The 26,709-nt window shown below is 43.8% G+C and overlaps 1 protein-coding gene across 15 annotated transcripts in view; it reads left to right on the top strand.

Moving 5' to 3' along the window:
- Positions 1 to 26,709, top strand: part of LOC109870709 (mitogen-activated protein kinase kinase kinase kinase 4-like) — a 91,174-nt gene that overhangs the window by 52,809 nt on the left and 11,656 nt on the right. The window contains exons 12-31 of one of the 15 annotated variants that reach the window (XM_020461315.2): positions 92 to 302; positions 2,631 to 2,792; positions 2,879 to 2,980; positions 6,403 to 6,558; positions 8,012 to 8,227; positions 11,021 to 11,133; positions 12,893 to 13,050; positions 13,245 to 13,342; positions 13,548 to 13,556; positions 14,103 to 14,284; positions 15,382 to 15,499; positions 16,114 to 16,428; positions 18,796 to 18,910; positions 19,143 to 19,310; positions 19,405 to 19,548; positions 24,051 to 24,185; positions 24,635 to 24,735; positions 24,911 to 25,060; positions 25,289 to 25,448; positions 25,563 to 25,702. In XM_020461315.2, the coding sequence (XP_020316904.1) occupies positions 92 to 302; positions 2,631 to 2,792; positions 2,879 to 2,980; positions 6,403 to 6,558; positions 8,012 to 8,227; positions 11,021 to 11,133; positions 12,893 to 13,050; positions 13,245 to 13,342; positions 13,548 to 13,556; positions 14,103 to 14,284; positions 15,382 to 15,499; positions 16,114 to 16,428; positions 18,796 to 18,910; positions 19,143 to 19,310; positions 19,405 to 19,548; positions 24,051 to 24,185; positions 24,635 to 24,735; positions 24,911 to 25,060; positions 25,289 to 25,448; positions 25,563 to 25,702 (2,953 nt within the window). The remainder of the gene's footprint in view (positions 1 to 91; positions 303 to 2,630; positions 2,793 to 2,878; positions 2,981 to 6,402; positions 6,559 to 8,011; positions 8,228 to 11,020; positions 11,134 to 12,892; positions 13,051 to 13,244; positions 13,343 to 13,547; positions 13,557 to 14,102; positions 14,285 to 15,381; positions 15,500 to 16,113; positions 16,429 to 18,795; positions 18,911 to 19,142; positions 19,311 to 19,404; positions 19,549 to 24,050; positions 24,186 to 24,634; positions 24,736 to 24,910; positions 25,061 to 25,288; positions 25,449 to 25,562; positions 25,703 to 26,709) is intronic. The other 14 variants (XM_020461317.2, XM_031805431.1, XM_020461316.2 and 11 more) reach the window with 14 other exon arrangements.

Consider the following 26,709-nt stretch of genomic DNA (forward strand, 5'->3'; position numbering starts at 1 on the left):
AACATACATACTAGCAAATGCATTAGCTAAAGTGTCTGTTTGGTCCATAGCTCCATCGTGCTCCATACTAATGTATGTCTTTGTCCTGTAGCTCCATAGTGAACCAACCAGGGGAGTCAACCCTGCGTAGGGATTTCATCCGTTTGCAGCAAGAGAACAAGGAGCGCTCAGAGGCCCTGCGCAGACAGCAGCTCTTGCAGGAGCAGCAGCTCCGGGAGCAGGAGGAGTACAAGCGCCAACTACTGGCAGAGAGGCAGAAACGCATCGAGCAGCAGAAGGAGCAGAGGAGGAGGCTGGAGGAGGTACGAAAGAGAGTGTGTGTGTCTAAGATTGTTTGTGTGTTCTCTCTCCCTGTCTAATGGTGTGTGTTTGATCCTTTTACTCTGCAGTTTGCACCCATAAATTGCGTATGTGTGCATAACGTGTTTTTGTGTGTGTGCTAAAGCAGTCAACACACTCCTCACAGACGTCTCCCCCCCTCTGTGTTGTTTATAGTCATGTGTAGTGATTAGTGTATTTGTGTGCAGCCTTTGGCCCTCTGGGCTGTGTTTCCTAATTGGCCTTTATCTCTCTGAGGAAGACCACAGGGCTCTGTCTGTATTTTATCCTCTCTGGGAGGCTGGGTCAGAAAGACTTCTTCCTCAGTCATTAGCTACTAGAACCTGAGAGAGAGAGCTTCCGGTTGTTTTAGTCTGCAGAAAACGGCACAGGCAATTCCCTGACCCATGCCTTATATGCAGTAGTCCCTATGATATTACCATGTCTAAGTTATCTGGTTGGAACCTCTTTAAAGACACAACCTGTACAATTGAGTCAGAAAATATAACAGCCGAGTGCTCCTCCAGTGTAGAATAGTTCAAAATCACACATTTTCCCATAGTTTCCCCCATACAGTATCCCATACACAAGGGTTAAAGTTCTCCGTCACTTCGACGGATTTCTGTCATATGATAATTTATTGAAACATTTTGTTTGTTCAATTTTTTTTGTTTGATTTTCAATTGGTCAAACTCAGTTTAATACATGTACAAAAGGATCCCCTTTCCCTAAAATAAGGTCGTGATTTTTTTAACATGAAATGGGAGTGTAACTTCGCCGCACAAACAATCATGTGACCGACTTTTCAGTCATCGACTTGTTTCAGTTATCGACTTGTTTCAGTCATCGACTTGTTTCAGTCATCGACTTGTTTCAGTCATCGACTTGTTTCAGTCATCGACTTGTTTCAATCATCGACTTGTTTCAGTCATCGACTTGTTTCAGTCATCGACTTGTTTCAGTCATCGACTTGTTTCAGTCATTTTTTTTGCTTTAACCTCTGCATACACTTTCCTACAGTTTCAGGTTTTTTTCTGATTAATGAGAAAATGCATTAATGAATCATATTATACTGTAGGGTCAGGGAATCCTCTTGGGAAATGAGAAATATATGGCATAGTCCATGTTTAAAGGTTAAATACGGAGACATGCTTTTTCATGATGCAGCCAGGGACCACCACAGGGTACTTAATGGAACTAGGGACCACATATAGTGCAGGTCTTATTCTCCTTAAGTGATAATGCCAGAGAAGCCAGTGTTTGGAGGAAATATTGGCATGGGTGTTGTTAGGCCTGTGCCAATATATCCTCGAAACACCGGCTTCAAGGGCATTATCACTTTTATACAACAGGTTACCAACATATTCAAATAATGTTTGACATCTTTTCATTAAAAACATTTGTTTGATCAATTTATGCATACTTTTTCATCCTTCCAGAAGATATAACCCCGACACAAATCTAGGGTTGCTAGAGACCTGTCATCGTCTTTTTGTGCTCGATTTATGGACGCGACCCAGTCGTTCGTTCTAAACGTTTCATTGCCATACTGGCTGGCAACGTTCTTATCCCTTGCTTGCTAGCTAGCCAACTACAGCTAACTTACAGTCGTGTCAAAAAGTGCAGCCAGAATAACAGCAAAGTAGCTGCATTTGCATTTGTTTAAGCTGTTTTCTAGTGACGTTTATTTGGATACATCCATAAAAATAAGCCTGGCATAGAAAATGTGTCTCTCTCGTCAGAACACTGTTGTTCAGAGGAGCTAGCCAACAACATAGCTACAGTAACACAATCACTTCAAACTGAAGCTGGAAAGACTGCAAATTAGCTGGCTGGGTTGATGAGACTGGATTACGTAGTCAGATGGAACAGAGTAAATAGGCATTTTGACGTCATAGATTTAGCCAGTGGTAACTTGTGGAATAGACACCGGCTGGAATTCGGTTTTAACCAATCAGCATTCAAGATTAGACCCACCCATTTTATAATGGTGTAGAGCTACTTACTGTATTCATAGAGATGGCTGCAATAAATCAACACTATTTAACCAACTGAGAAGCCTGCCAGTATTACTGAAGTGGTGATGGTAAGCTTACAGGTAAAACATGGCACATACGTAGTGTAGTCCACCAACCGTGAACCCTGGGAAGTGAGACTAGCATCTCACATGCTCACAATAAGAAATGGCTAGCTTATCTCATAAAGGCCAGATATGGTGACCAGAAACAAGAGAGCTAGCTAGCTCGGAGTGTTAATGCATAGTGATGTCTGCTCCTGACGCCTGCTCTGTCGCCCCCTATGGTCATCCACAGCAACAACGTCGTGAGCGGGAGATGAGGAGGCAGCAGGAGCGCGAGCAGCGTCGCCGGGAGCAGGATGACAAGAGGCGCATGGAAGAGGTTGAACGCCGGCGTAAAGAGGAGGAGGAGCGCAGGAGGGCTGAGGAGGAGAAAAGGAGGGCTGACCGGGAGCAGGTAGGAGAACTCTATCAACAACAGTTTCTTTCATGATACTTGTAGTCTAACCCTGACACTTGCTGTGTGTGTGGTTTGATTGACAGGAGTACATCCGTCGCCAGCTGGAGGAGGAGCAGAGGCACCTGGAGATCCTGCAGCAGCAGCTGCTCCATGAACAGGCCATGCTACTGGTGAGACCGAACTCTGTAAGCCTATCTATCTTCTTCTATCCATCTGTATATCTCCCATTATCCATCTGTTCTTTTAGCCTTTTATACAGTACCAGTCAAAAGTTTAGATACACCTACTCATTCAAGAGTTTTTCTTAATTGGACTATTTTCTACATTGTAGAATAATAGTGAATACATCACAACTATGAAATAACACATATGGAATCATGTAATAACTAAAAAAGTGTTAAACAATTTATATTTATATTTGAGATTCTTCAAAGTAGCCTCGATGACAGCTTGGCAGTCTGTCAAACAGCTTCACCTGGAATGCTTTTCCAACACTCTTGAAGGAGTTCCCACATATGCTGAGCACTTGTTGGCTGTTTTTCCTTCACTCTGTGGTCCAACTCATCCCAAACCATCTCAATTGGGTTGAGGTCAGGTGTTTGTGGAGGCCAGGTCATCTTATGCAGCACTCCATCACTCTCCTTCTTGGTCAAATAGCCCTTACACCGCCTGGAGGTGTGTTGGGTCATTGTCCTGTTGAAAAACTAAATATAGTCCCACTAAGCCCAAACCAGATGGGATGGCGTATTACTGCAGGATGCTGTGGTAGCCTTGCTGGTTAAGTGTGCCTTGAATTCTAAATAAATCAGTGTCACCAGCAAAGCACCGTACACCATTACACCACCTCCGCCATGCTTCACAGTGTGAACCACACATGCAGAGATAATCCGTTCACCTACTCTGCGTCTCACAAAGACACGGCGATTGGAACCAAAAATCTCAAATTTGGACTGATCAGTCTAATGTCCATTGCTCGTGTTTCTTGGCCCAAGCAAGTCTCTTCTTATTGCTGTCCTTTAGTAGTGGGTTCTTTGCACCAATTCAACCATGAAGGCCTGATTCACGCAGCGTCCTCTGAACAGTTGATGTTGAGATGTGTCTGTTACGTGAACTCTGTAATGAACTTATCCTCTGCAGCAGAGGTAACTCTTGGTCTTCCTTTCCTGTGGCAGTCCTCATGAGAGCCAGTTTCATCATTACTCTTGATGGATTTTGCGACTGCACTTGAAGAAACTTTCAAAGTTCTTGAAAGTTTTCATGATTGACTGACCTTCATGTCTTAAGGTAATGATGGACTGTCGTTTCTCTTTGCTTATTTGAGATGCTCTTGCCATAATATGGACTTAGCCCTATTTGGTAAAAGACTATCTTCTGTTTACCACCCCTACCTTGTCACAACACAACTGATTGACTCAAGAAGGAAAGAAATTCCCCAAATAACTTTTAACAAGGCACACCTGTTAATTGAAATGCATTCCAGGTGACTACCTCATGAAGATGGTTGAGAAAATGCCAAGAGTGTGCAAAGCTGTCATCAAGGCAAAGGGTGGCTACTTTGAAGAATCTGTTTTGTTTTACCACTTTTTTTGGTTACTACATGATTCCATATGTGTTATTTCATAGTTTTGATGTCTTCACTATTATGCTACAGTGTAGAAAACCCTTGAATGAGTAGGTGTGTCCAAACTTTGGACTGTTACTGTATATCTCCCATTATCCATCTGTTATTCTAGCTTTCTAAGTCAGTGGTTTGCAGTCTATGGGTTTTGTTCTGTAGTGGGGTGTTGAAAAACGGGTTTATTGTCACACCCTACTCTTAATATCTAGTTAGAGTATATCACAGTATATCTGAATGGAGCCAACTATCGAGGTTGGAGTTATTCATTCTCTGGGCAGAGTTGGGGAAGCCAGAATGTTTATTACAGTCCTTAATTGAGGATGTCACCAGGATGTGGGAGTGTCCTACCAACAGGAAGATAAGGTTTTCATTGTTTCTCTACCAATGTTCCTAACTCTGCTGAGATGGTGTGTTGTTAGCGGATCTGCGTGGCAACGTGTTAACACTGTGTATGTTGTTGAAGGCCTCTGTTCCTCCAGGGGTTTGACGAGGACATTAGATAATGTGAGGATATGATCACCCACATCCTTTCAACTTCACACCACCATTGCTTGTCATCGTTTCTCTCTCTCAACCAATGTCTTACTGTCTCCCTCATGTCTTCTTACGCATCATCAGCTTTTAGCTCAGTCATTTTTACTTTTTTACATTTTAAACCAATATTTGGCCTATATTGTAATAGTAAACATTTTCGAAGCATTTAAACACTTAGGATAATTGGGTCCCAGTGAAAATACAAACCCACTCAACATTTCCCTCATTACATGGATACAGCTTGTACCATAAAGACACCAGCCCTTATTTATACAGAACTACTTCAAATAGAACAGCACACACAGTGCTTCAATGGGGTGGCCAAGTTTAGATGATGATGCACCACCACACCTCCCTGCACTCAGTAGAACAAGTGTTGGGAGCTGGAGTAGCAGCGAAAGGCCATGATGCAGCTATAGCAGGAGCAGACCTACCTACTGCTCCTCCAACAGCAGCCAAAACTCCTGCAGCCAGCCACCAACAGGTCTCAGTATCCACAACTACTATTGATCCAGGAGAGGACCATGTCCCCACAGCAACTGACCCAAGAGAGGACCATGTCCCCACAACAACTATTGATCCAAGAGAGGACCGTGTCCCCACAACAACTATTGATCCAAGAGAGGACAAATTCACCATAACAACTATTGATCCAAGAGAGGACAAATACCCCATAACAACTATTGATCCAGGAGAGGACCATGTCCCCATAGCTGTTGATCCAGGAGAGGACCAAGTCCCCACAGCAACTGACCCCAAAGGCCCCCATGCCTGGGCCAATTGGAGAGGTGAACCCAAGCTTCATTGCCACGACGCTACTGTCGATTGCTGCTTTTGCTTGTGCTGCTGCTGTAGTCATAAACTCCTGTAAGGTGTGCATTTTTATGTGGGGTCTGTGGCTTGATTTCTGGTGTGAGGTACTTTCACTGTAGTGGTCATGTTACTATTCCTGCTCAGGATGAGGCCTCTATAGAAACTACAGATACAGCCCTGGGAAAATGCATGTCCAAGCTACCTACCCATATCCTTTCTACATTCAGATGGCAATATATTAGCGTTTCACCAATCTGCCCAATCAAGTGTACATGGAAGTGTCCTTGTTTGGGTTTTGTTGTCAAATGGAGACCCCTGTTGTCAGATGGAAATACAGCACCTTGGAAAAATGAAAACTCTTCTTTATATTTGTCTCTTCTCCAAACTAAATTATTATGAACATAAAACATGAAATGCCCAGTGCAGTCAAAAACGTGATTGTCCTGTATTTTATATATTTCCACACTGGTTGGAATAATACTGTGAAATTGTGAAAATGATGATAATGCCCTTTAGTATAACAGGTCATTCAAAAGACCACCTGAAATGTCTTACTACTGACCCTCTCACTGCTGCTGTGGCTCGATCCTCTTTGTAATGATGATGGTTAATGACTTTGTCCCTCTCTCTCTTTCCCTCCAGGCTGATGAGAGGTACCGTAAGAACATCCAAGGTTCTCCTCAGGCCGCCCAGGTTAAGGTTCAGCCCCCGGTTCCTCCCCGCGCCGCCGAGACCATCGCCAATGGAAACACCCCCATTGCTGTCCAGCCTGCCATGCAAAGGCCCATGGAACCCCAGGTAACCACAACAACCAAGATGGCCGATCGCCAGTTGCTTATTCCTCCTCTCGTTACTCTTCCCTTTTCCGTAGCTCTACTTTTTCCAATCACTTCTTCCTTCCAGGTAGTTCTAACAGGGTGGTCTCTCTCTCGCTCTCTCTCCGGGTTGTGTATCTGCAGTAGTGGTGTCTTACTAGCTACCGTAGATTTTTGTTCTTGTGTTTACTATCTCTTCCCCCTCGCTAACTCTCTTCTAGCCTCTGTTCTAGCTGAATTCTTTCACGGTGTGGAGAAATGTGGGTGTTGTTCTCTGTCCCTTACTGATGACATAGTTGACCTTTTCTAGTCCCTTAATAGGTAACTCCATCGTCTTTGATACTTCCCTGGGTGACAGCCTATCCTCCACCACTGTGTTATTACGAGGTCCAAGCTGCTTGCTTCTATTCTGGCCACTCATTGCTCAATATCAGCTTTACCCACTCGCTCTACCTCTGACTGCTTCCTCTATTGTGTGAGTGTGTGTGTGTACATTGCCAGGTTGGTGACTCCTTTTATAAAGGTAGAGCTGTTACATGTACATCTTGACTGTGTGCTAAACAACACAAACACATCCATAATTTGTCTTTCTGATTTCACAGTGACTCAGTATATTACTAATATCATCTGCTCAGAGACTCGACCAACCCAGCGTGAATACAGTCATTAATGTCACAGGGCACCATTCAGGGAAACATTCTGTTTTTGGACAATGTCATGGTAATTAGATGTAACAGTGTGGAATTTGGTGATGATGATGATGTAATTGATTGCTAAATGATTTAGCAGAGCCATTAAATGCATTAGTCACTTTTCTCTCGTTAGTGACACGTCATTAGAGACAGATATGAGGCGTGTTGGGCTTGTTACAGAAAAGTCATTTGTTGAGTGATAAATGTTTTTGGTGTTTCCTGTCTGAGCGCTTCTCAGTGCATATTTGAAATCAATTGGAAAGGGAATAAATTCAGTTATAAACCGAGTATGGCTATGTCCCTATTGGATTCATCTCCTCTTAGTTACTTGTACCAGAAAAAGTATCCTTGAAAGTGCGCATGCCTTTATTTGAGTGTTTGTGTCTAACTGTCTATGCATGATGCTACAGTAGCTGATCTGTGTATGCCTTGTTTATGTGATCCATGCTCATTCTCCCAACTGGTGTTGGGACTGAAGCGTCATGAGCATCAAAACGGGTGGAGCAGTCATTTCTAGTGATATGAAACAATCAAATGGTTAATCTGACTTCCTAAGACTTCCCATTGGTCTCAAGACAACTCCGCCCATTGTGATGCTTCCTGAAGCTTCAGTATCCAATCACTGTCTGCTGCTTGGGTTTGTGGTCTTGTTCTCTTGTCTCCCTCCTCCTCCCCCAAATCTCCCCACTCCTCCCAATGTGTCCTCCCCCTCTGACACCACCCGTCTGTCTCTGTCTCTGGAAGGTCCAGTGGTCCCACCTGGCCGCTCCCCCCGTCGTCTCATGCTCCCATTCCTTCAGTGAGCCCATGGTCCCTAGCTTTGCACACCTCCACCTGTGCTCTCAGGAGCAACACCATCACCCTGCACCATCATCACCCGCACGCACTGACCCGCAGTCCTACCCCCAGCCCAAGGCCCTGCCCCTTGACAAGGCCCCCACAGACGACACCCCTCCCAGGGTAAGATAGGCTCATCCTCTGGCAAAGTCAGGTAAACTGGTAGTCATTAGACGGCTTTGCTAGGAAGTCTGAACTGTAGACCAGTATACTAGTAGTCACTAGATGGAGCGACCTCCTTCTCACCCTAGCCTGCTGAGAGGTTTCAGAGAGAGCAGAACGTTATGAAAGGATTAGAGGCTCGTACTCTATTCCCCCTCTGTCTCTCCTCTCAGAACCCTCCCTCGTTCAGCCTCCCAGACCTCCATAGCAGACTGATGTAAAAATACTAGAGAAAGAAAGCTGCAGCAGCAATCACTCGACAGCTGAGTGCCTTTGCATCTCAGCATATTAGAGATGCTCCCAAATCAATGGGACGCTGGAGGCTGTCACAAGTAAAGTGTAGGATTCAGACTGTTAGAAACGTTCTCCAAGGAAAATATTCCTCATGTTGAAATCGTGACCTTTTTTTTGCTCTCCATCTGCACAAATTAGAGGTGGTATTATTGTCCTCTCTTCACATAGGGCCTAACTATCAAACATCACTTCCTCTTCTTTGGTGAGGTATGATTATGCCATTTCCTGTTCTGCCCCCTCCTTCCTGTGTAAGCCTTTGGTAGTGTCTCATATCAATGTCAGTGTTAGTTAGCGTTCCATCTGAATGGAGTGGCTTTGTTCCGCCCTGCTTTGCTTTGGATGCTGCCCCCTGTTCCTTCTTAAGCTGTTCTCCCTCCTGTCCCCTGGAAACTACTAAAGAGAAATGCTGAAATCTATAATATAACTTTAAAGCTGTTTTTGTGTTAAGCCACCCCACTGAAAGAGAGTTAGGTCTGACACAGCAAAAGACAGCATTATATCCACACGCTTCCCTTATCAACCCCTGTGTGGGCGCGCAGCAACCCGGGACTGCCGCGCAGAAGAAATATTAGCGCACGCAGAGAAGCACATCGACAGCACTAGGATTCTATTGCATTGACAGGCATGGCTCTACACAAACCTGTGCACCATAACCAATCAGAGCTGCAGTAGGCCGATATGCAAAAATACCATTGCCATATATGGATCTGTGCCATTCACTTTTAACTGGACTGTTTTTACAGCATGGGCGGTTGTGAGTAGATGTGTAGCGACATGTGCACATTTGTACATTTGTTCACATCCTTAGTGAGTTATTAGCCCAGTTATAGATCATTTGTTCATATACTTAGTGGGTTATTAGCCCAGTTATAGATCATTTGTTCATATCCTTAGTGAGTTATTAGCCCAGTTATAGATCATTTGTTCATATCCTTAGTGAGTTATTAGCCCAGTTATAGATCATTTGTTCATATCCTTAGTGAGTTATTAGCCCAGTTATAGATCATTTGTTCATATCCTTAGTGAGTTATTAGCCCAGTTATAGATCATTTGTTCATATCCTTAGTGAGTTATTAGCCCAGTTATAGATCATTTATTCATATCCTTAGTGGGTTATTAGCCCAGTTATAGATCATTTGTTCATATCCTTAGTGAGTTATTAGCCCAGTTATAGATCATTTGTTCATATACTTAGTGGGTTATTAGCCCAGTTATAGATCATTTGTTCATATCCTTAGTGAGTTATTAGCCCAGTTATAGATCATTTGTTCATATCCTTAGTGAGTTATTAGCCCAGTTATAGATCATTTGTTCATATCCTTAGTGAGTTATTAGCCCAGTTATAGATCATTTGTTCATATCCTTAGTGAGTTATTAGCCCAGTTATAGATCATTTGTTCATATCCTTAGTGAGTTATTAGCCCAGTTATAGATCATTTGTTCATATCCTTAGTGAGTTATTAGCCCAGTTATAGATCATTTGTTCATATCCTTAGTGAGTTATTAGCCCAGTTATAGATCATTTGTTCATATCCTTAGTGAGTTATTAGCCCAGTTATAGATCATTTGTTCATATCCTTAGTGAGTTATTAGCCCAGTTATAGATCATTTGTAGTCAGCAATGCGGGAGTGATTACTTCCTACAAGAGCACAAAACTCATTTCTAGACGTCTTTGAAAAGAAAGTTAGCTAAAGCTCAATTTTCTGTCTTAAAGGGGGCAGTGTTGTATTTTGAGACAGGCCTGAATAAGCTAAGTAGCCAATAGACAGAGGGTAGCATAATTTGTCTGATTCTCTGAAATAATGTTATGGGATTTTATTTAGTAAAATGGTTTCTTGCATCAAACAACACAACAACATTTTCAGTCACCTCCTTGTCTGAAGGACAATAATGTCAAGCCCTGTTTTTTCAAAGGTCTCATGGAATGTAGGCCTACATTGAACACCACACATTGGCTGCTACTGTAGGCTGTATGATAGAACAGCAATTTCCATGTAAAAATGTTATGGGATATATTGTCTCCATTGTTTTTAATGGTAAGCCACTCTGGTAGGCCTACGTTATGATCAAATAGCCACAGTAGCCTACTTTACCACTGTTAAAATGAACTTAAAGCAGGTACAGCCTTAGTGTTCACAGTAAAAGCACGCACAGAATTTTATGCGCACAGCAGACCTGAAATTTGCTCAGTGATGAAAAACATTTGAGGGAAGATTGGTGTGGATATAATGCTGTCTTTTGCTGTGTCAGACCGAACTCACTTTCAGTGGTTTGGCTTTACGCAGTGTGAGTATGCAGGGACATAGTTTGGGGACTTTCTAGGGACATCTTAACAGTGTGTGTCTAGCTTTTGTGCTCCTGGCACCCCTATGTCACACACTCTTGTACACATACACCCTCCGAGAGTGTGTATGTGCCTGTAGAGCGTGTTTGTGAGCAGGCATCTGTATGTGTGGAAGGTTCCTGTGAGGACAACGTCCAGGTCTCCAGTACTGTCACGCAAGGACTCTCCTCTACATGGCAACTCCAATGCCACGCCTAACAACCCGGCGGGCCAGAGGAACGCCTGCAGGTACCTTTTCACATCCCTCCATTTATCTTTTTCTCTGTCTCGTTTTCTTTTTCTCTCTTTCGATCGATCCTTTTTGCTTTATTTTGTTGTCGCTCTGTCTGTCTCTCCCTCCGTCTATCCCTCTGTTCACCACTCCACCAACTCCACTTCTATTCGGGTTGTTAGTACTGGGTGGCAGGTAGTCTAGTGGTTAAGAGCTTTAGGCCAGTAACCGAGAGGTCGCTGGTTCGAATCCCTGAGCGGGCCCCGGTGTAATAATCTTCTGTTCTGCCCTTAAGCAAGGCAGTTAACCCCCAACAACTGCTCCCCAGGTGATGATAATGTGGATGTTGATTAAGGCATCCCCCCACACCTCTCTTATTCAGGGAGGTTGGGTTAAATGCAGAAGAAGTTGAATGCATTCAATGTGCAACTGACTAGGTATCCCCTTTCTCTAATGTAAAACCTCTACACTGTGTGTCTATCTGTTCCCTGTAGAACCCTCTTCTCAATGTGTGGATACTGGGTTGGATTTATGTAACATTACTTACTGTTCTGCCATGAGTTACATATCCTTGTCCCCTATGTGTGTGTGCACTGTCACACACACTTTTCCCTTCTTAGCATGTCTCTATAATGCTGAGCTTCATCTCCTTTGAGACTGTGCATGTCTGTGTCTATGGAAATGTATGTGTGTTTCTTTATGGGTCTGTCTATTAATATATACTGTATGTATTTGTATACATGTCTATATGTAAAGAATGTGTGTGTATGTAAAGTATTGGGTTAGACCCCCCTTTGCCCCCAGAACAGTCTGAATTCTTCAGGGCATGGAAACATTGCTCAATTGGTATCAAGGGACCTAATGTGTGCCAAGAAAACATTGCCCCCACCAATGACACCAGCCAATACCGTTGACACCTGTCAGGATGGGGCCATGTTCTCCTGACTATCATCAGCATGACTCAACAGGAACCAGGATTTGTTGGACTAGGCAATGTTTTTCCACTCCTCAAGTGTTGAGTGTTGGTGATCGCATGCCCACTGAAGTCACTTCTTCTTGTTTTTAGCTGATAGGAGTGAACCCAGTGTGGTCGTCTGCTGCAATAGCCCATCCATGACAAAGACTGATGAGTTGTGCGTTCCGAGATGATGTTCTGGATACCACTATTGTACTGCGCCGTTATTTGCCTGTTTGTGGCCCACCTGTTAGATTGCACGACTGCCATTCTCCTTCGACCTCTCAATAAGCTGTTTTCACCAACAGGACTGCCGCTGACTGGATGTTTTTTGTTTGTCACACCATTCTCTGTAAACCCTAGACACTGTCGTGCGTGAAAATCCCAGGAAGCCAGCTGTTACTGAGATACTGGAACTGGCACGCCTGTCACCGATCATACCACACTCAGTCACTTAGGTTACTCATTTTGCCCATTCTAATATTCAATCGAACAGTAACTGAATGCCTCGATGCCTATATAGCAAGCCATGGCCACCTGAATCACTGTCTGTAGGAGTGAACCATTTTTGTGAACGGGATGGTGTAGCTAATAAACTGACCACTGAGTGTATGTAAAGTACTGTGTGTGTGTATGTAAAGTATGTGTGTCTATACAGTATGTAAAGTATGTATGTCTGTAAAGTATGTGTCTATACAGTATGTAAAGGTTGTAGGTCTATATTTAACGGTTGTGTGTCTATACAGTATGTAAAGTTGTGTGTGTATGTGTAAAGGTTGTGTGTCTATACTATAACAACCCCTCTCTGTTTCTCTCCACAGTGCTGCAGCAGAGCCGCGTCTGCTGTGGGAGCGGGTGGAGAAACTGGTTCCCAGGCCAACGAGTGGCAGTGGTAGTACTTGCAGCTCCTCCGGCTCCAGTAACTCCAGCTCCCAGCCCAGCTCTCACAGTGGCTCAGGGGAGAGGTTCAGAGCCCGCTGTGAGTCTGATATTGCCCTGATACACACATGCATTCATAGTCTCACGCATAGTTTCCTACATGCACAATCTCAAGACACACACACACATAATTACTCTTTACAAAGTACTCACATTTACAATTAAATTCTTGGCACAATTCTCCACATAGCTCTTTAATTTACTGACCGGTATCCCCCACTGTCCCCCTCTCAGCCTCATCAAAGTCTGAGGGTTCTCCCCTCCAGCATCCAGAGCATGCTGGGAAAAAACCTGAGGAGAGGAAGGAGTCTGTCAGAACTAACCGGCTGGCGGTGAGACCTTAACCCCGTGAAACTAGTGGTCTACCTAGTGTACTAACTAGTGTTGAACTACACTAAGTGTTGTGACACTTCAGAAAGCGGTGGAATTACATTTTGAGTGGGAATTATGGTTTTACAATAATCTGACAGTTCTTTGTGTGTGTGTGTTTGTTTCGCCCTCTGCGCTGTGGATTACCGGTACTTGTGAATTCTGTAGGGGGAAGTGGTAAGCTAGAATGAAATGGGGTGGGTATTTGTACTGAAGATCTCATTGGCTGAAGGGTTCTGTACTAATGGCTTGCCTCTCTCCTGATTGGTGCTATTTTACTCATGTTCCTTTTAACCTCAATCTCCTCCCCTCATACTTGTGTTATTTCTTTCTATTGGATCATTCAATCACTCACATACTTGCAGCCCCTTCCTTCCTTGTATGCTTGGGTCTGGTCACTTGATGGACTCACTAACCTCTTCTAGCCTTGTGGACACATTGGCAGTATGGCAGCAGTGTATGTACTTACTCATCTCTTTTCTCATATCCTATTGGCTTTGCTACTCACCGGCCGGCTCTTCATTGGCTGGCGCACCTGTGACCTCACTTCTTCCCCCAGCAGCTTCCTGCAGCCTGTCTCCTGCATTTAACCCTGCGAGTGACCTGGTAACACATCCACAACCCGGAAAGAGAGCTAAAAAAGAGAGGGAGAGCAAGACTGAAAGAGAGAGAAAGGGATGGAAGCATAGTTTGACCTCTGACCCCCCCCTCTGACCCCCCCAGGACCTGACCGCGCTGGCCAAAGAGCTGCGTGTGGTGGAGGACGTGCAACGCCCCCACAAGGTGACAGACTACTCCTCATCTAGTGAGGAGTCGGGGACCACGGATGAGGATGAGGATGATGAAGAGGTAGACCAGGAGGGAGGAGAGGAGTCTACCTCAGGACCAGAGGACTCTCACGCTGTGTATGTAGAGGAGGACAACTGAACCCTAACCCCTAACCCTTCTCACAATGAGTACAGTTACATGCACACAATAATTGTTGTGAATAGTCAGATTAATATAATAGTTTGATTTAAACGTTAACATGCTTTGCAAGAATAACGATTTCCCTAATAATCCTGTTTACATGGACACATCTGAAATCAGGCTACCCGCTGGGATAAATGCCCAAAATCACCAATCAAAATAAACATTCTACCACAGCGACCATATTATTTTTGGGACAACTATTTGATTCTTAGATCGGACATATTAAAGTGTGTATGTGAAAACTATTTCTAAGATGCATACTTTGTTTTACCAAACTCATTTCACTCGCGCAAAAGAAGGAAGGTTGCGCTACTCGTGCTAGCACATGCACAGATCAACTGCACAGCTGGAACTCTAAGGCCTTTACATGTCCTAATAATTAGAAAGACTGCTCAGAAAACCAGGTGTTTAATCGTTGTATGCTTACTTCGATTATGACCTTACGCTGATTTAAAATGAGCAGTTAGGTGTTTACTTGACTATTGCCATACTCAGCCTAGTGCCATAATCAGTTTAAAATCGAATTATTAGTGTGCATTTAAACATACTCAATGACATCATATTGCGATGACATTTGAGCTTGTGATTGCAGTGAAGGAAAAGTCCGGTCATTATAACTAGGACTGGGAATTGCCAGGGACCTCAAGATACGATAATATCACCATACTTCGGTGCCAATATGATGTGTATTAGGATTATTTTGTATTGCGATTCGATGGTCTAAACCATACGTCTGCTGCAGAGAGACAAGAGAGAGCCTTGAGAAAACGAGCTTTGATCAGTCATGGAAATAAAAGTGCTGAAAACGAATTGGCTCCCAACATAAAAAGAAGATGGAGAACAAGCTAGGAAGGAAAAATACTGGAGTTTTGGTGCAGGAACAGAAAACTAGTGCAAAAATAATATTGCCATATTGTGAAAATGATACCATATATCATCAAAAATAATTTCCCGATATGTAACTGTATTGATTTTTCCCCCAGCACTAACCATCTTCCTGGTTCTCTGTTTATTCAACCTACTCCACCAGCTCCTCTAGACTAAGCAACGGAGAGATGGAATCGGTGAAGACCTTGATCGTTCACGTCGAGGGCGAGAGTGACTCTAAAACCACACCCTGTAAAGATGACACTCTGATCATCAGACCGGTAAGGCCAACACCCAGGCCATGCCGTCCACCTCTCTTATAACAACATATCAGTCACACACTGTAAACCTTTTAGTTATTTTATTGTGGTATTTAATTGACTAATTTGTCCCCCTATAGTTTACCCACTGTGTTTGATATTGTGTTGGACCTCATCTTATTTGTTCTGTCATTGTTTACTTTGTGTTGCTGGTGAAGGGGTTTGGGTTGGAGTGGAAAGGGGTCAGTTAGCCTGGAGAAATGGACCTACTCCAAGTATTAACCACCCACTCCCCCATTAGATGACAGTATAAAGGCTAGATGGTAGTCCTGCAACAGATTGAACATCATAAAATGGCTCCACTAAAGTCATAGAAATCATTTATTAATAAATGTAAACAAAATTATTACACTTTTGGTGTCTGTTGTTGACCATTTTCTTTTACTTAATCCTCAATTGAATGTGTCTGAAGTCTCTTACAGTAGTAGACTGTAGCTTCAGTAGACTACTTTACTAGACTACTTTACTAGACTACTTTACTAGACTAGTCTTCCCTTAACACAATAGCCAATAGAATCCCTCCACCGCAGAGAAAGAAATCTAGACCCAAAGTGTGCCCCTGTTCTTACTTCCAGAGTACAGGTGACAACAAAAAGCGACCTGCCCCCAGCCCTGGTCATGGCCCTGTCCCTGGGTTTAACACTAGCCCTGGGCTGATTCGCCCTGCCCTCCAAGGCCACCCTGGTCTCCAAGGCCACCCTGGTCTCCAAGGCCACCAGGAGAAAAATGGCTTTGTGGGCCGCATTCACCTCCTGCCTGACCTGATCCAGCAGAGCCACCACTCCCCCTCCTCCTCTGCCTCCTCCTCTCCCTCCTCCTCCAGCATGACGAGCCCCACCATGTCCATGTCCCCTCAGAGCCCCCTGGACAAGCTCAGCATACTCCTGGAGGTATGTCCCTCAGCCCCCCTCTGACCCCTGGTCCTCCTTCAGGCCTGGGTCTGCAGGGAGCACCCTCTGCTGGTTGCATCTGCTCTCTCTCTCTGGCCACCTAGTGGTGCTCTTTATTGTTTCCTTTTTCTGAGTGCGACGACTAATCTAGTTTCCTCCAAGCTCTGTAGGTAAGGTGGTGTGGTGATGGATCATTTTTGTTGCTCCCTCTGAAAAAATATTTTTTTGACAAGTTTCTGGTATTTGACATATTTTTTTCTTTTTGAGACTATATTAGGTTGCACTGGCTTACATGTTCTTGGAGGCCCATTACAGGTATTCCTTTAGCCCTAAGATCTCGATCTCTGATTATTATTTGTTTATTTTAATCAGTCAGATCGTTAAAGACGTATTCCAGAAACCCTCAAGACTAGGCTACAACGTAGCATATTTCATGAATAAGCACTGGCAATTGCTTTACCATAAAAAGCCATTCCTTGAAATATATTTTTGTTCCTCAGCTTTTGTTTTTACCTGAACATTTCATCTGTTTTACTTTTACCCACCATAGAGTCCTCTTGTTTTTGCCTTGTTCACTTTACTTCAATGTGTGATTTTGTGAAATTCTCCCTATGCCTGATAGCTGCATGCTCCTAACATCTGCCTCAATTTCTTGCTTCTGTCTTTCAACATTTCTCTTTGGTAGTCTTTGAACTTTATGTTGAACTTATACAGTGCCTTCGGAAAGTATTCAGACCCGTTTACTTTTTCCTCATTCTTCTACGTTACAGCCTTATTCTAAAATGGATTAAACAAAATGTTAAAAATCCTCAGCAATATACACACAATACCACATAATGACATACTGAAAACAGGTTTTTAGAAATTGTATTTATTTATATAAGTATTCAGCCCCTTTGCTATGAGATGCAAAATTGAGCTCAGGTGCATCCTGTTTCCATGGATCATCCTTGAGATGTCTCTACAACTTGATTCGAGTCTGTCTGTGGTAAATTCAATTGATTGGGCATGATTTGGAAAGGCACACACCTGTCTATATAAGGTCCCACAGTTGACCGTGCATGTCAGAGCAAAAACCAAACCAGGTCAAAGGAATTGTCCGTAGAGCTCCGAGACAGGATTATGTCAAGGCACAGATCTGGGAAAGGGTACCAAAAAATGTCTGCAGCATTGAAGGACCCCAAGAACACAGTGGCCTCCAACATTCTTAAATGGAAGAGGTTTGGAACTACCAAGACTCTTCTTAGAGCTGGCCTAGAGCTGGCTGTCCGTCCAAATTGAGCAATCGGGGGAGAAGGGCCTTTGTCAGGGAGGTGACCAACAACCCAATGGTCACTCTGACAGGGCTTTAGAGTTCCTCTGTAGAGATAGGAGAACCTTCCAAAATGACAACCATCTCTGCAGCACTCCACCAATCAAGCCTTTATGGTAGAGTGGTTAGGCAGAATCCACTCCTCAGTAAAATGCACATGACAGCCCGCTTGGAGTTTGCCAAAAGACACCTAATGACTCTCAGACCATGACAAACAAGATTCTCTGGTTTGCTGAAAACAAGATTGAACTCTTTGGCCTGCATGCCAAGCGTCACATCTGGAGGAAACTGTCACCATCCCTACGGTGAAGCATGGTGGTGGCAGCATCATGCTGTGGGGATGTTTTTCAGCATCAGGGACTAGGAGGCTAGTCAAGATTAAGGCAAATATGAACGGAGCAAAGTACAGAGAGATCCTTGATGAAAACCTGCTCCAGAGAGCTCAGGACCTCAGACTGGGGCGAAGGTTCATCTTCCAACAGGACAATGACCCTAAGCACACAGCCAAGACAACACAGGAGTCGCTTCGGGGCAAGTGTCTGAATGTCTGAGTGGCCCAGCAAGAGCCCGGACTTGAACCCGATCAAACATCTGAAGAGACCTGAAAATAGCTGTGCAGCAACACTCCTCATCCAACCTGAGAGTTTGAGAGGATCTGCAGAGAAGAATGGGAAAAACTCCCCAAATACAGGTGTGCCAAGCTTGTAACGTCATACCCAAGAAGACACAATCGCTGCCAAAGGTTTTTTTAATACATTTGCTAACACTTCTAAAAGCCTGTTTTTGCTTTATCATGACGGGGTATTGTGTGTAGATTTGATGAGGGGAAAAAAAACATTTAATACATTTTAGAATAAGGCTGTAACAACATAACAAAATGTGGAAAAAGTCAAGGAGTCTGATTACTTTCCAAAGGCACTGTATATTTCATATTACACACACTGCTGCCATTGTTGTCTTGGTCTATGAGTTGGCAGGTAAGTCAATGTCATAATGGTAGAAATACATGTGATTCTATGTATCCTCATTGTTGTTCTATTCTCCTACTCCTCTAGAGTCATTCTGTCAGCAACACAATGCAGAAACACAAGTCCTCCTCCTCCTTCACTCCTTTTATCGATCCACGCCTCCTCCAGGTCTCTACATCCGGTGCAGCTCTCAACAACCTGGGTAAACCCGTCCTCCCAGACCCCTTATTGGATGACAAGTCCCCTTCAGTAGTATCTGAGTGGGTCCCTCCAGTGTCAATCAACCTGGTGTTAGATTCTGAGGCAACACCAGAGAACACCTGTTTATAACTGACAAAAGTTATATAAATGTATGCTAAATATAACTGAATCTATATGATAGTAAAACATAATCTGCTTGTATTTACACTCAATCCCTTCCTTGTCCTCTGCAGCTTTTGGGAACGACGCCAGGCTGGCGGAGGCACTGAGGGCGGACCCGTCACGTAAAGGCTCCGTGGTCAATGTAAACCCTGTCAACACACGGCCGCAGAGTGACACCCCAGAGATCCGCAAGTACAAGAAGAGGTTCAACTCTGAGATCCTGTGTGCTGCGCTCTGGGGTGAGTTGTCACAATTATCTCTGCTATGTAGTTATCTCAGTCATTTCAGTCTTCACCACAGGTGGCAGCAAACTAAATGCGAAAGTGTTTGTAGGAGTGAACCTGCTGGTGGGGACAGAGAGTGGTCTGATGCTGCTGGATCGTAGCGGTCAGGGGAAGGTGTATCCCCTCATCAGCCGACGCCGCTTCCAACAAATGGATGTCCTAGAGGGACTCAACGTCCTGGTTACTATATCAGGTTTGTACACGCTATACATTAGTTACTACACACACTATACATGCACAGTTACTACACATATAGTTGAAGTCGGAAGTTTACATACACTTAGGTTGGAGTCATTAAAACTTGTTTTTCAACCACTCCACAAATTTCTTGTCGGTTAGGACATCTACTTTGTGCATGACACAAGTCATTTTTCCAAAAATTGTTTACAGACAGATAGATTATTTCACTTATAATTCACTGTATCATAATTCCAGTAGGTCAGAAGTTTACATACACTAAGTTGACTGTACCTTTAAACGTCTTGGAAAATTCCAGAAAATTATGTCATGGCTTTAGAAGCTTCTGATAGACTAATTCAAATCAAATCAAATGTATTTATATAGCCCTTCGTACATCAGCTGATATTTCAAATTGCTGTACAAAAACCCAGCCTAAAACCCCAAACAGCAAGCAATGCAGGTGTAGAAGCACGGTGGCTAGGAAAAACTCCCTAGAAAGGCCGAAATCTAGAGAGGAACCAGGCTATGAGGGGTGGCCAGTCCTCTTCTGGCTGTGCCGGGTGGAGATTATAACAGAACATGGCCAAGATGTTCAAAGGTTCATAGATGACCAGCAGGGTCAAATAATAATAATCACAGTAGTTGTCGAGGGTGCAGCAAGTCAGCACCTCAGGAGTAAATGTCAGTTGGCTTTTCATAGCCGATCATTAAGAGTATCTCTACCACTCCTGCTATCTCTAGATATTTGAAAACAGCAGCTCTGGGACAGGTAGCACGTCCGGTGAACAGGTCAGGATTCCATAGCCACAGGCAGAACAGTTGAAACTGGAGCAGCAGCACGGCCAGGTGGACTGGGGACAGCAAGGAGTCATCATGGCGCGGCAGGGTAGCCTAGTGGTTAGAGCATTGGACTAGTAACCGGAAGGTTGCAAGTTCAAACCCCCGAGCTGACAAGGTACAAATCTGTCGTTCTGCTCCTGAACAGGCAGTTAACCCACTGTTCCTAGGCTGTCATTGAAAATAAGAATTTGTTCTTAACTGACTTGCCTGGCTAAATAAAGGTAAATTAAATGTTAGATGGTCCTAGGGCTCAGGTCCTCCTCCAAGAGAGAATTAGAGAGAGAGAGAATTACAGAGAGCATACTTAAATTCACACAGGACATTGGATAAGACAGTTGAAGTACTCCAGATACAGTGGGGCAAAAAAGTATTTAGTCAGCCACCAATTGTGCAAGTTCTCCCACTTAAAAAGATGAGAGGCCTGTAATTTTCATCATAGGTACACTTCAACTATGATAGACAAAATTAGAAAAAATAAATGCAGAAAATCACATTGTAGGATTTTTTATGAATTTATTTGTATTTGGTCACCTACAAACAAGCAAGATTTCTGCCGCTCAGCATGGAAGAAGCCACTGATCCAAAACTGCCATAAAAAGCCAGACTACGGTTTGCAATTGCACATGGGGACAAAGATTGTACTTTTTGGAGAAATGTCCTCCTCTGGTCTGATGAAGCAAAAATAGAACTGTTTGGCCATAATGACCATCTTTATATTTGGAGGAAAATGGGGGACACTTGCAAGCCGAAGAACACCATCCCAACCGTGAAGCACGGGGTGGCAGCATCATGTTGTGGGGGTGCTTTGCTGCAGGAGGGACTGGTGCACTTCACAAAATAGATGACATCATGAGGGAGGAAAATTATGTGGATATATTGAAGCAACATCTCAAGACGTCAGTCAGGAAGTTAAAGCTTGGTCGCAAATGGGTCTTCCAAATGGACAATGACCCTAAGCATACTTCCAAAGTTGTGGCAAAATGGCTTAAGGACAACAAAGTCAAGGTATTGGAGTGGCCATCACAAAGCCCTGACCTCAACCTGTAAAACATTTGTGGGCAGAACTGAAAAAGTGTGTGCGAGCAAGGAAGCCTACAATCATGACTCCGTTACACTGGCTCTGTCAGGAGGAATGGGTCAAAATTCACCCAACTTATTGTGGGAAGCTTGAGGAAGGCTACCCTAAACGTTTGACCCAAGTTAAACAATTTAAAGGCAATGTTACCAAATACTAATTGAGTGTATGTAAAATTCTGACCCACTGGGAATGTGATGAAAGAATTTAAAGCTGAAATAAATAATTATCTCTATTATTATTCTGACATTTCACATTCTTAAAATAAAGTGGTAATCCTAACTGACCTAGAACAGGGAATTTTTACTTGGATTAAATGCCAGGAATTGTGAAAAACAGAGTTTAAATGTATTTGGCTAAGGTGTATGTAAACTTCCGACTTCAACTGTACACGGGAAAACACAGGCATGCAAACACTGTCGTATGAAATTCAGTACTGAGAGAGACTTGGTCATTTCTTCAAACAATCATCTTTATTTAATATCGATGAATTATTGCAATAATGAAATCGTCAACCCAACAGTCTTGTTCTGACTGTTAGACTGAGAGCCTAACTGGTAATGAAAATAGTGATATTATATAGGACCTAAAAATGCTTAGTGGTTCCATCTCCCATAAGCCACCTTGGTTATCTACACAGGATGGTGTATTACCCCCAACCTGGCTTTGTTTCCCAGATGCCAGGAAGAATGGACAATGAGGGATTGTTCTGAACTCTTCCAGGCTATCTCTATCTCAGGTCACACACACCACATCTTGTCTGGAATGCCGGCTTTTAGGTTTTTATCACCAACATCAATCGTCAGCTTCAAGCTATCTCTAGTAAAAACCCATGTCCTCAACAACCAAACAACCAGACTAGCTGCAAGGTGCTAGAGTGGAGACCATAAAACACAGCATTAACAGGACAGAAATATCTTACTGTTTTGTTCAGTAAATAATTTTTACATATCCAACAAATAAGGTGAATACATCATTTTTCTATCACAGAACATATGCACACACTTTTAAGATGTTGATCTCTCTGATGAGACCGTCGGACGGGGGCTGACTGACCGTCGGGCGGGGGCTGACTGACCGTCGGGCGGGGGCTGACTGACTGACCGTCGGGCGGGGGCTGACTGACTGACCGTCGGGCGGGGGCTGACTGACTGACCGTCGGGCGGGGACTGACTGACCGTCGGGCGGGGACTGACTGCTGACTGACCGTCGGGCGGGGGCTGACTGATCGTCGGGCGGGGGCTGACTGTAGGTTCCTGCTTGGGGCTGACTGTAGGTTCCTGCTTCTCTTTCCTGTGCTGTGGTCGTGTCATTCATTCACTGGAACAACCAACGCTGGTTCCTCTGGTGTCACCCAACAGACATTCAGCCAGAGGAAATGGAGGAAATGGTCTAGTTAGAGTGTACGACATCATATATTTGTATTGCATGTCCACTGACACACACGCAAAGGTTTCCAGGCTGGAAGCACGGAAACAGACATAGATGCAGTGTCATTTTGATGTCATTTTGCAATGAATGAAGAAAGGGTCCATGCTCAAAAGAGCTGTTGAGACCATTTGATGTTGCTTCTTCAGTTTTTAGCTTAGATAGAAATACATATTTTTTATTCTTCAAGTCATTGTACTTTATCATTCTCGGTAGATGAATATAAAAGTTGTTTGTGAGTGTGCCGACTTGTTGGTGAGTTTACAGAAAATGTTGTCTTTCAATTTGACCTCGACCTTGACCTAAATCTAAAAACACAATAGTCCGTTATGTTGCAACGTGTTGTCAAATATTCAGTACAGGTTCTACAACAATACAGACCCTGTCATTGACTCAGCATATCCTCTGTACTAGTATTGATAATGATGTCTAATATAATACCAATAATTAAATAACATAGTAAAAACTCCAATAATACCTTTATTCATTGAAATTGGTGTGTACAATAAAGACGCTTCCTCCACCCATAGGAGTAGGGTGTAAGGGCGTTCTTCGTTTGTCGAAAGAGAGTCGGACCGAAATGCAGCGTGGTGGTTACTCATGTCTTTAATGAAGAAAAGTGACGATACATGAAATAACTATAATAAATACAAAACAACAAACGGAACGTGAAACCTAATACAGCCTATCTGGTGAACACTACACAAAGACAGGAACAATCACCCACGAAAGACAAAGCGAAACTCAGGCTACCTAAATACGGTTCCCAATCAGAGGCAACGAGAATCACCTGACTGCTGATTGAGAACCGCCTCAGGCAGCCAAGCCTATACAACACCCCTAATCAGCCGCGATCCCAAATACTACAAACCCCAATACGAAATACAATAACATAAACCCCTGTCACACCCTGGCCTGACCAAATATATATAACGAAAACACAAAATACAACGACCAAGGTGTGACATAGGGTAGGAGTAGGGTGAAGTTGCCCCTACATGCTGATCTTAGGTCAGTTTGGGATTTTCCCCACTAATGGTTAAGTTTATGTTTGGTTGAGGGGAAGCTGATCCTAGGGGAAACTTCACCCCCTGTGCCATTACATATGGATTATATATCGTAGGTACCCTGACTCTTGACCTCTCCCGCTTGTCTGACCCTGTCCTATGAAGGCAAGAAGAACAAGTTGCGTGTGTACTATCTGTCCTGGTTGAGGAACAAGATCCTGCACAACGACCCTGAGGTGGAGAAGAAGCAGGGCTGGGTCACTGTGGGTGACCTGGAGGGTGCTGTTCACTACAAAGTTGGTATGTCCCATCTCCAGCATGCATCTGGCCAGTACATTTTTGCGGAGAAAAATTGAGGACAGTTTTGGCATAGAAATGTTTAGGAACCACTGTTTTATAAGTCAGCACTTCATGTCATGACTGAAACATGTTGGAAGAGATAAAGTCCAGAGTTTGGTAATGAAATCTACAGCAGCGTTCGAAATACCCTCTGTCTACCCAGCAAACACCATGTCCCATTTCTGTACTGTCACGTCTCTGAGTAAGATAATAAGACTGTAATACATGTCAGCTAATAGCATTTTGGTAGACTTTGATTTCCTACTACATATAGTATCTGGGGCAGAGAACTTAAAAACAATAAGGCTACTGTGTCATTAAACGTCTTGAGGATGCTCTGAATTGACCCTGTTAGTTGGTGCCTCCTTATGGCAACATCCTCATGTGTCCCCCACTGGTTTATTCCCCAGTGAAATACGAGAGGATCAAGTTTTTGGTTTTGGCCCTGAAGAACTCGGTGGAGGTCTATGCATGGGCACCGAAACCCTACCACAAGTTCATGGCTTTCAAGGTGAAACCTTCGATGCCCCTGCTTATGCATGACAGATATTCACTTCCATCTATTCAATTAGTCATGCAGCTATTGTAAATTGTCATGACAATGATAAAATGACTCCCCGACACACATGCACACACACTACTGTACTGTATGTGAATAACCTTTGCCCCCTGGTTGACCCCTGCAGTCGTTTGGTGACCTGGTGCACAAGCCCCTGCTGGTTGACCTGACGGTGGAGGAGGGTCAGAGGTTAAAGGTAATCTATGGCTCCAGTAACGGATTTCATGCTGTGGACGTGGACTCAGGGGCCGTCTACGACATCTACCTGCCCACCCATGTAAGAAGCACACTCATGTCTATGGAACCTCAAATCCCCTTCTCTTCCTCCTTTTTTTTTTCAAGGATAACTTCCTAATTGAATAAATCATTTCTCGCTCTCCCCCTCTTTCACTCTCTCCCCCTCTTTCACTCTCTCTCTTATCCTTTTTTCTCTTCCCCTCTCCCCCTCTTTCGCTCTCCCTCTCGTGCTCTCTTTCTCTCTGTCTCTGTGTCTGTCTCTCTGTAGATCCAGACCAGTATCCAGTCCCATGCCATCATCATCCTGCCCAACACAGATGGCATTGAGCTGCTGGTGTGTTACGAGGACGAGGGTGTCTATGTCAACACCTACGGACGCATCACCAAGGACGTGGTGCTGCAGTGGGGCGAGATGCCCACTTCTGTGGGTAAGTGGACACAGACACACTCACACACAATAGGTCCTTAAATTAAGTATTTAAACATGTTAACTCGGTTGCCATCTCACCGCCTTATCCCTCTCTTTGTCTTTCTCTCTGTAGCCTATATCCGTTCTAACCAGATAATGGGCTGGGGGGAGAAAGCCATAGAGATCAGATCTGTGGAGACTGGACATCTCGACGGAGTCTTCATGCACAAGAGAGCCCAGAGACTCAAGTTCCTGTGTGAGAGGAACGACAAGGTGAGACCCATGGACACGTACACACACATTTGGAGGTACTCTCCCCAGGTCTGTTTTCACAAATAACTCTGTCAAAATCTAATTTTATTTGTCACATGCGCAGAATACAACAGGTGTAGACCTTACCATGAAATGCTTACTTACAAGTCCTTAGCTAACAATGTGGTTCAATAAATAGACTTAAGAAAATACTAAATAAAGTAAAACATTTTATAAAAAGAAACACAATAACAATAATGAGGATATATAAAGGGGGTACCGGTACCAAGTCTATGTGCGAGGGTACAGGTTAGTTGAGGTAATTTGTACATGTAGGTCGGGGTAAAGTGACTATGCATAGATAATAAACAGTGTAGCAGCAGTGAAAAAAAATAAAAAGGGGGGGGGCAATATAAATTGTCCGGGTGAACATTTGAGTAATTGTTCAGTAGTTTCATGGCTTCATGGCTTTCATGGCTTCACCCAACCACAGAGACTTCTAAAAGAGGAAAAGATCAAAGGGCACAGACCGAGTGTGAAGTGGCCCAAAGCTGTTGAAAAGAGAGAGTCTTATAGGAACAGGTAGGAACAGCAGAGAAAAAGCTTAAAAGGATGGGAGACATTATCTACCACTACGGAGAAGACCGCTTTGGAGTAAACGAAAGGAGAAATGGCAAGACACCACCCGCGCCAGCCAAATCTAGGAGGCAGCAAGAGATCGAGATACTTGTCAGAGAGAGAGAAGGCAGCTGAGAAAGCAGTGGAAGAAGGCCTCTGATGCAGAGAGAGAAGGTCTCATGCTACTCCAAGCAGACATCAAATGTCGGCTGGCAACCTTGTGAAGAGTGGAAAACTTAAGGAAACTTCGTAGGAAGAAGGAACACAAGATCACAGTTCTATAAAAAAAACTTTAAGTTTGTCAAAGACCTCTTCGCAAAGGAAAAGTGCGGAATCCTAAAAACTCCAAAGCCAGAACTGGAAGAACATCAGGAAAAGGTCCACCAGGACATGAAAAGGCATGAGCAGAT

The sequence above is a fragment of the Oncorhynchus kisutch genome, linkage group LG26 (genome assembly GCF_002021735.2).
Source record: "Oncorhynchus kisutch isolate 150728-3 linkage group LG26, Okis_V2, whole genome shotgun sequence".
In the NCBI taxonomy this organism is placed as follows: domain Eukaryota; kingdom Metazoa; phylum Chordata; class Actinopteri; order Salmoniformes; family Salmonidae; genus Oncorhynchus; species Oncorhynchus kisutch.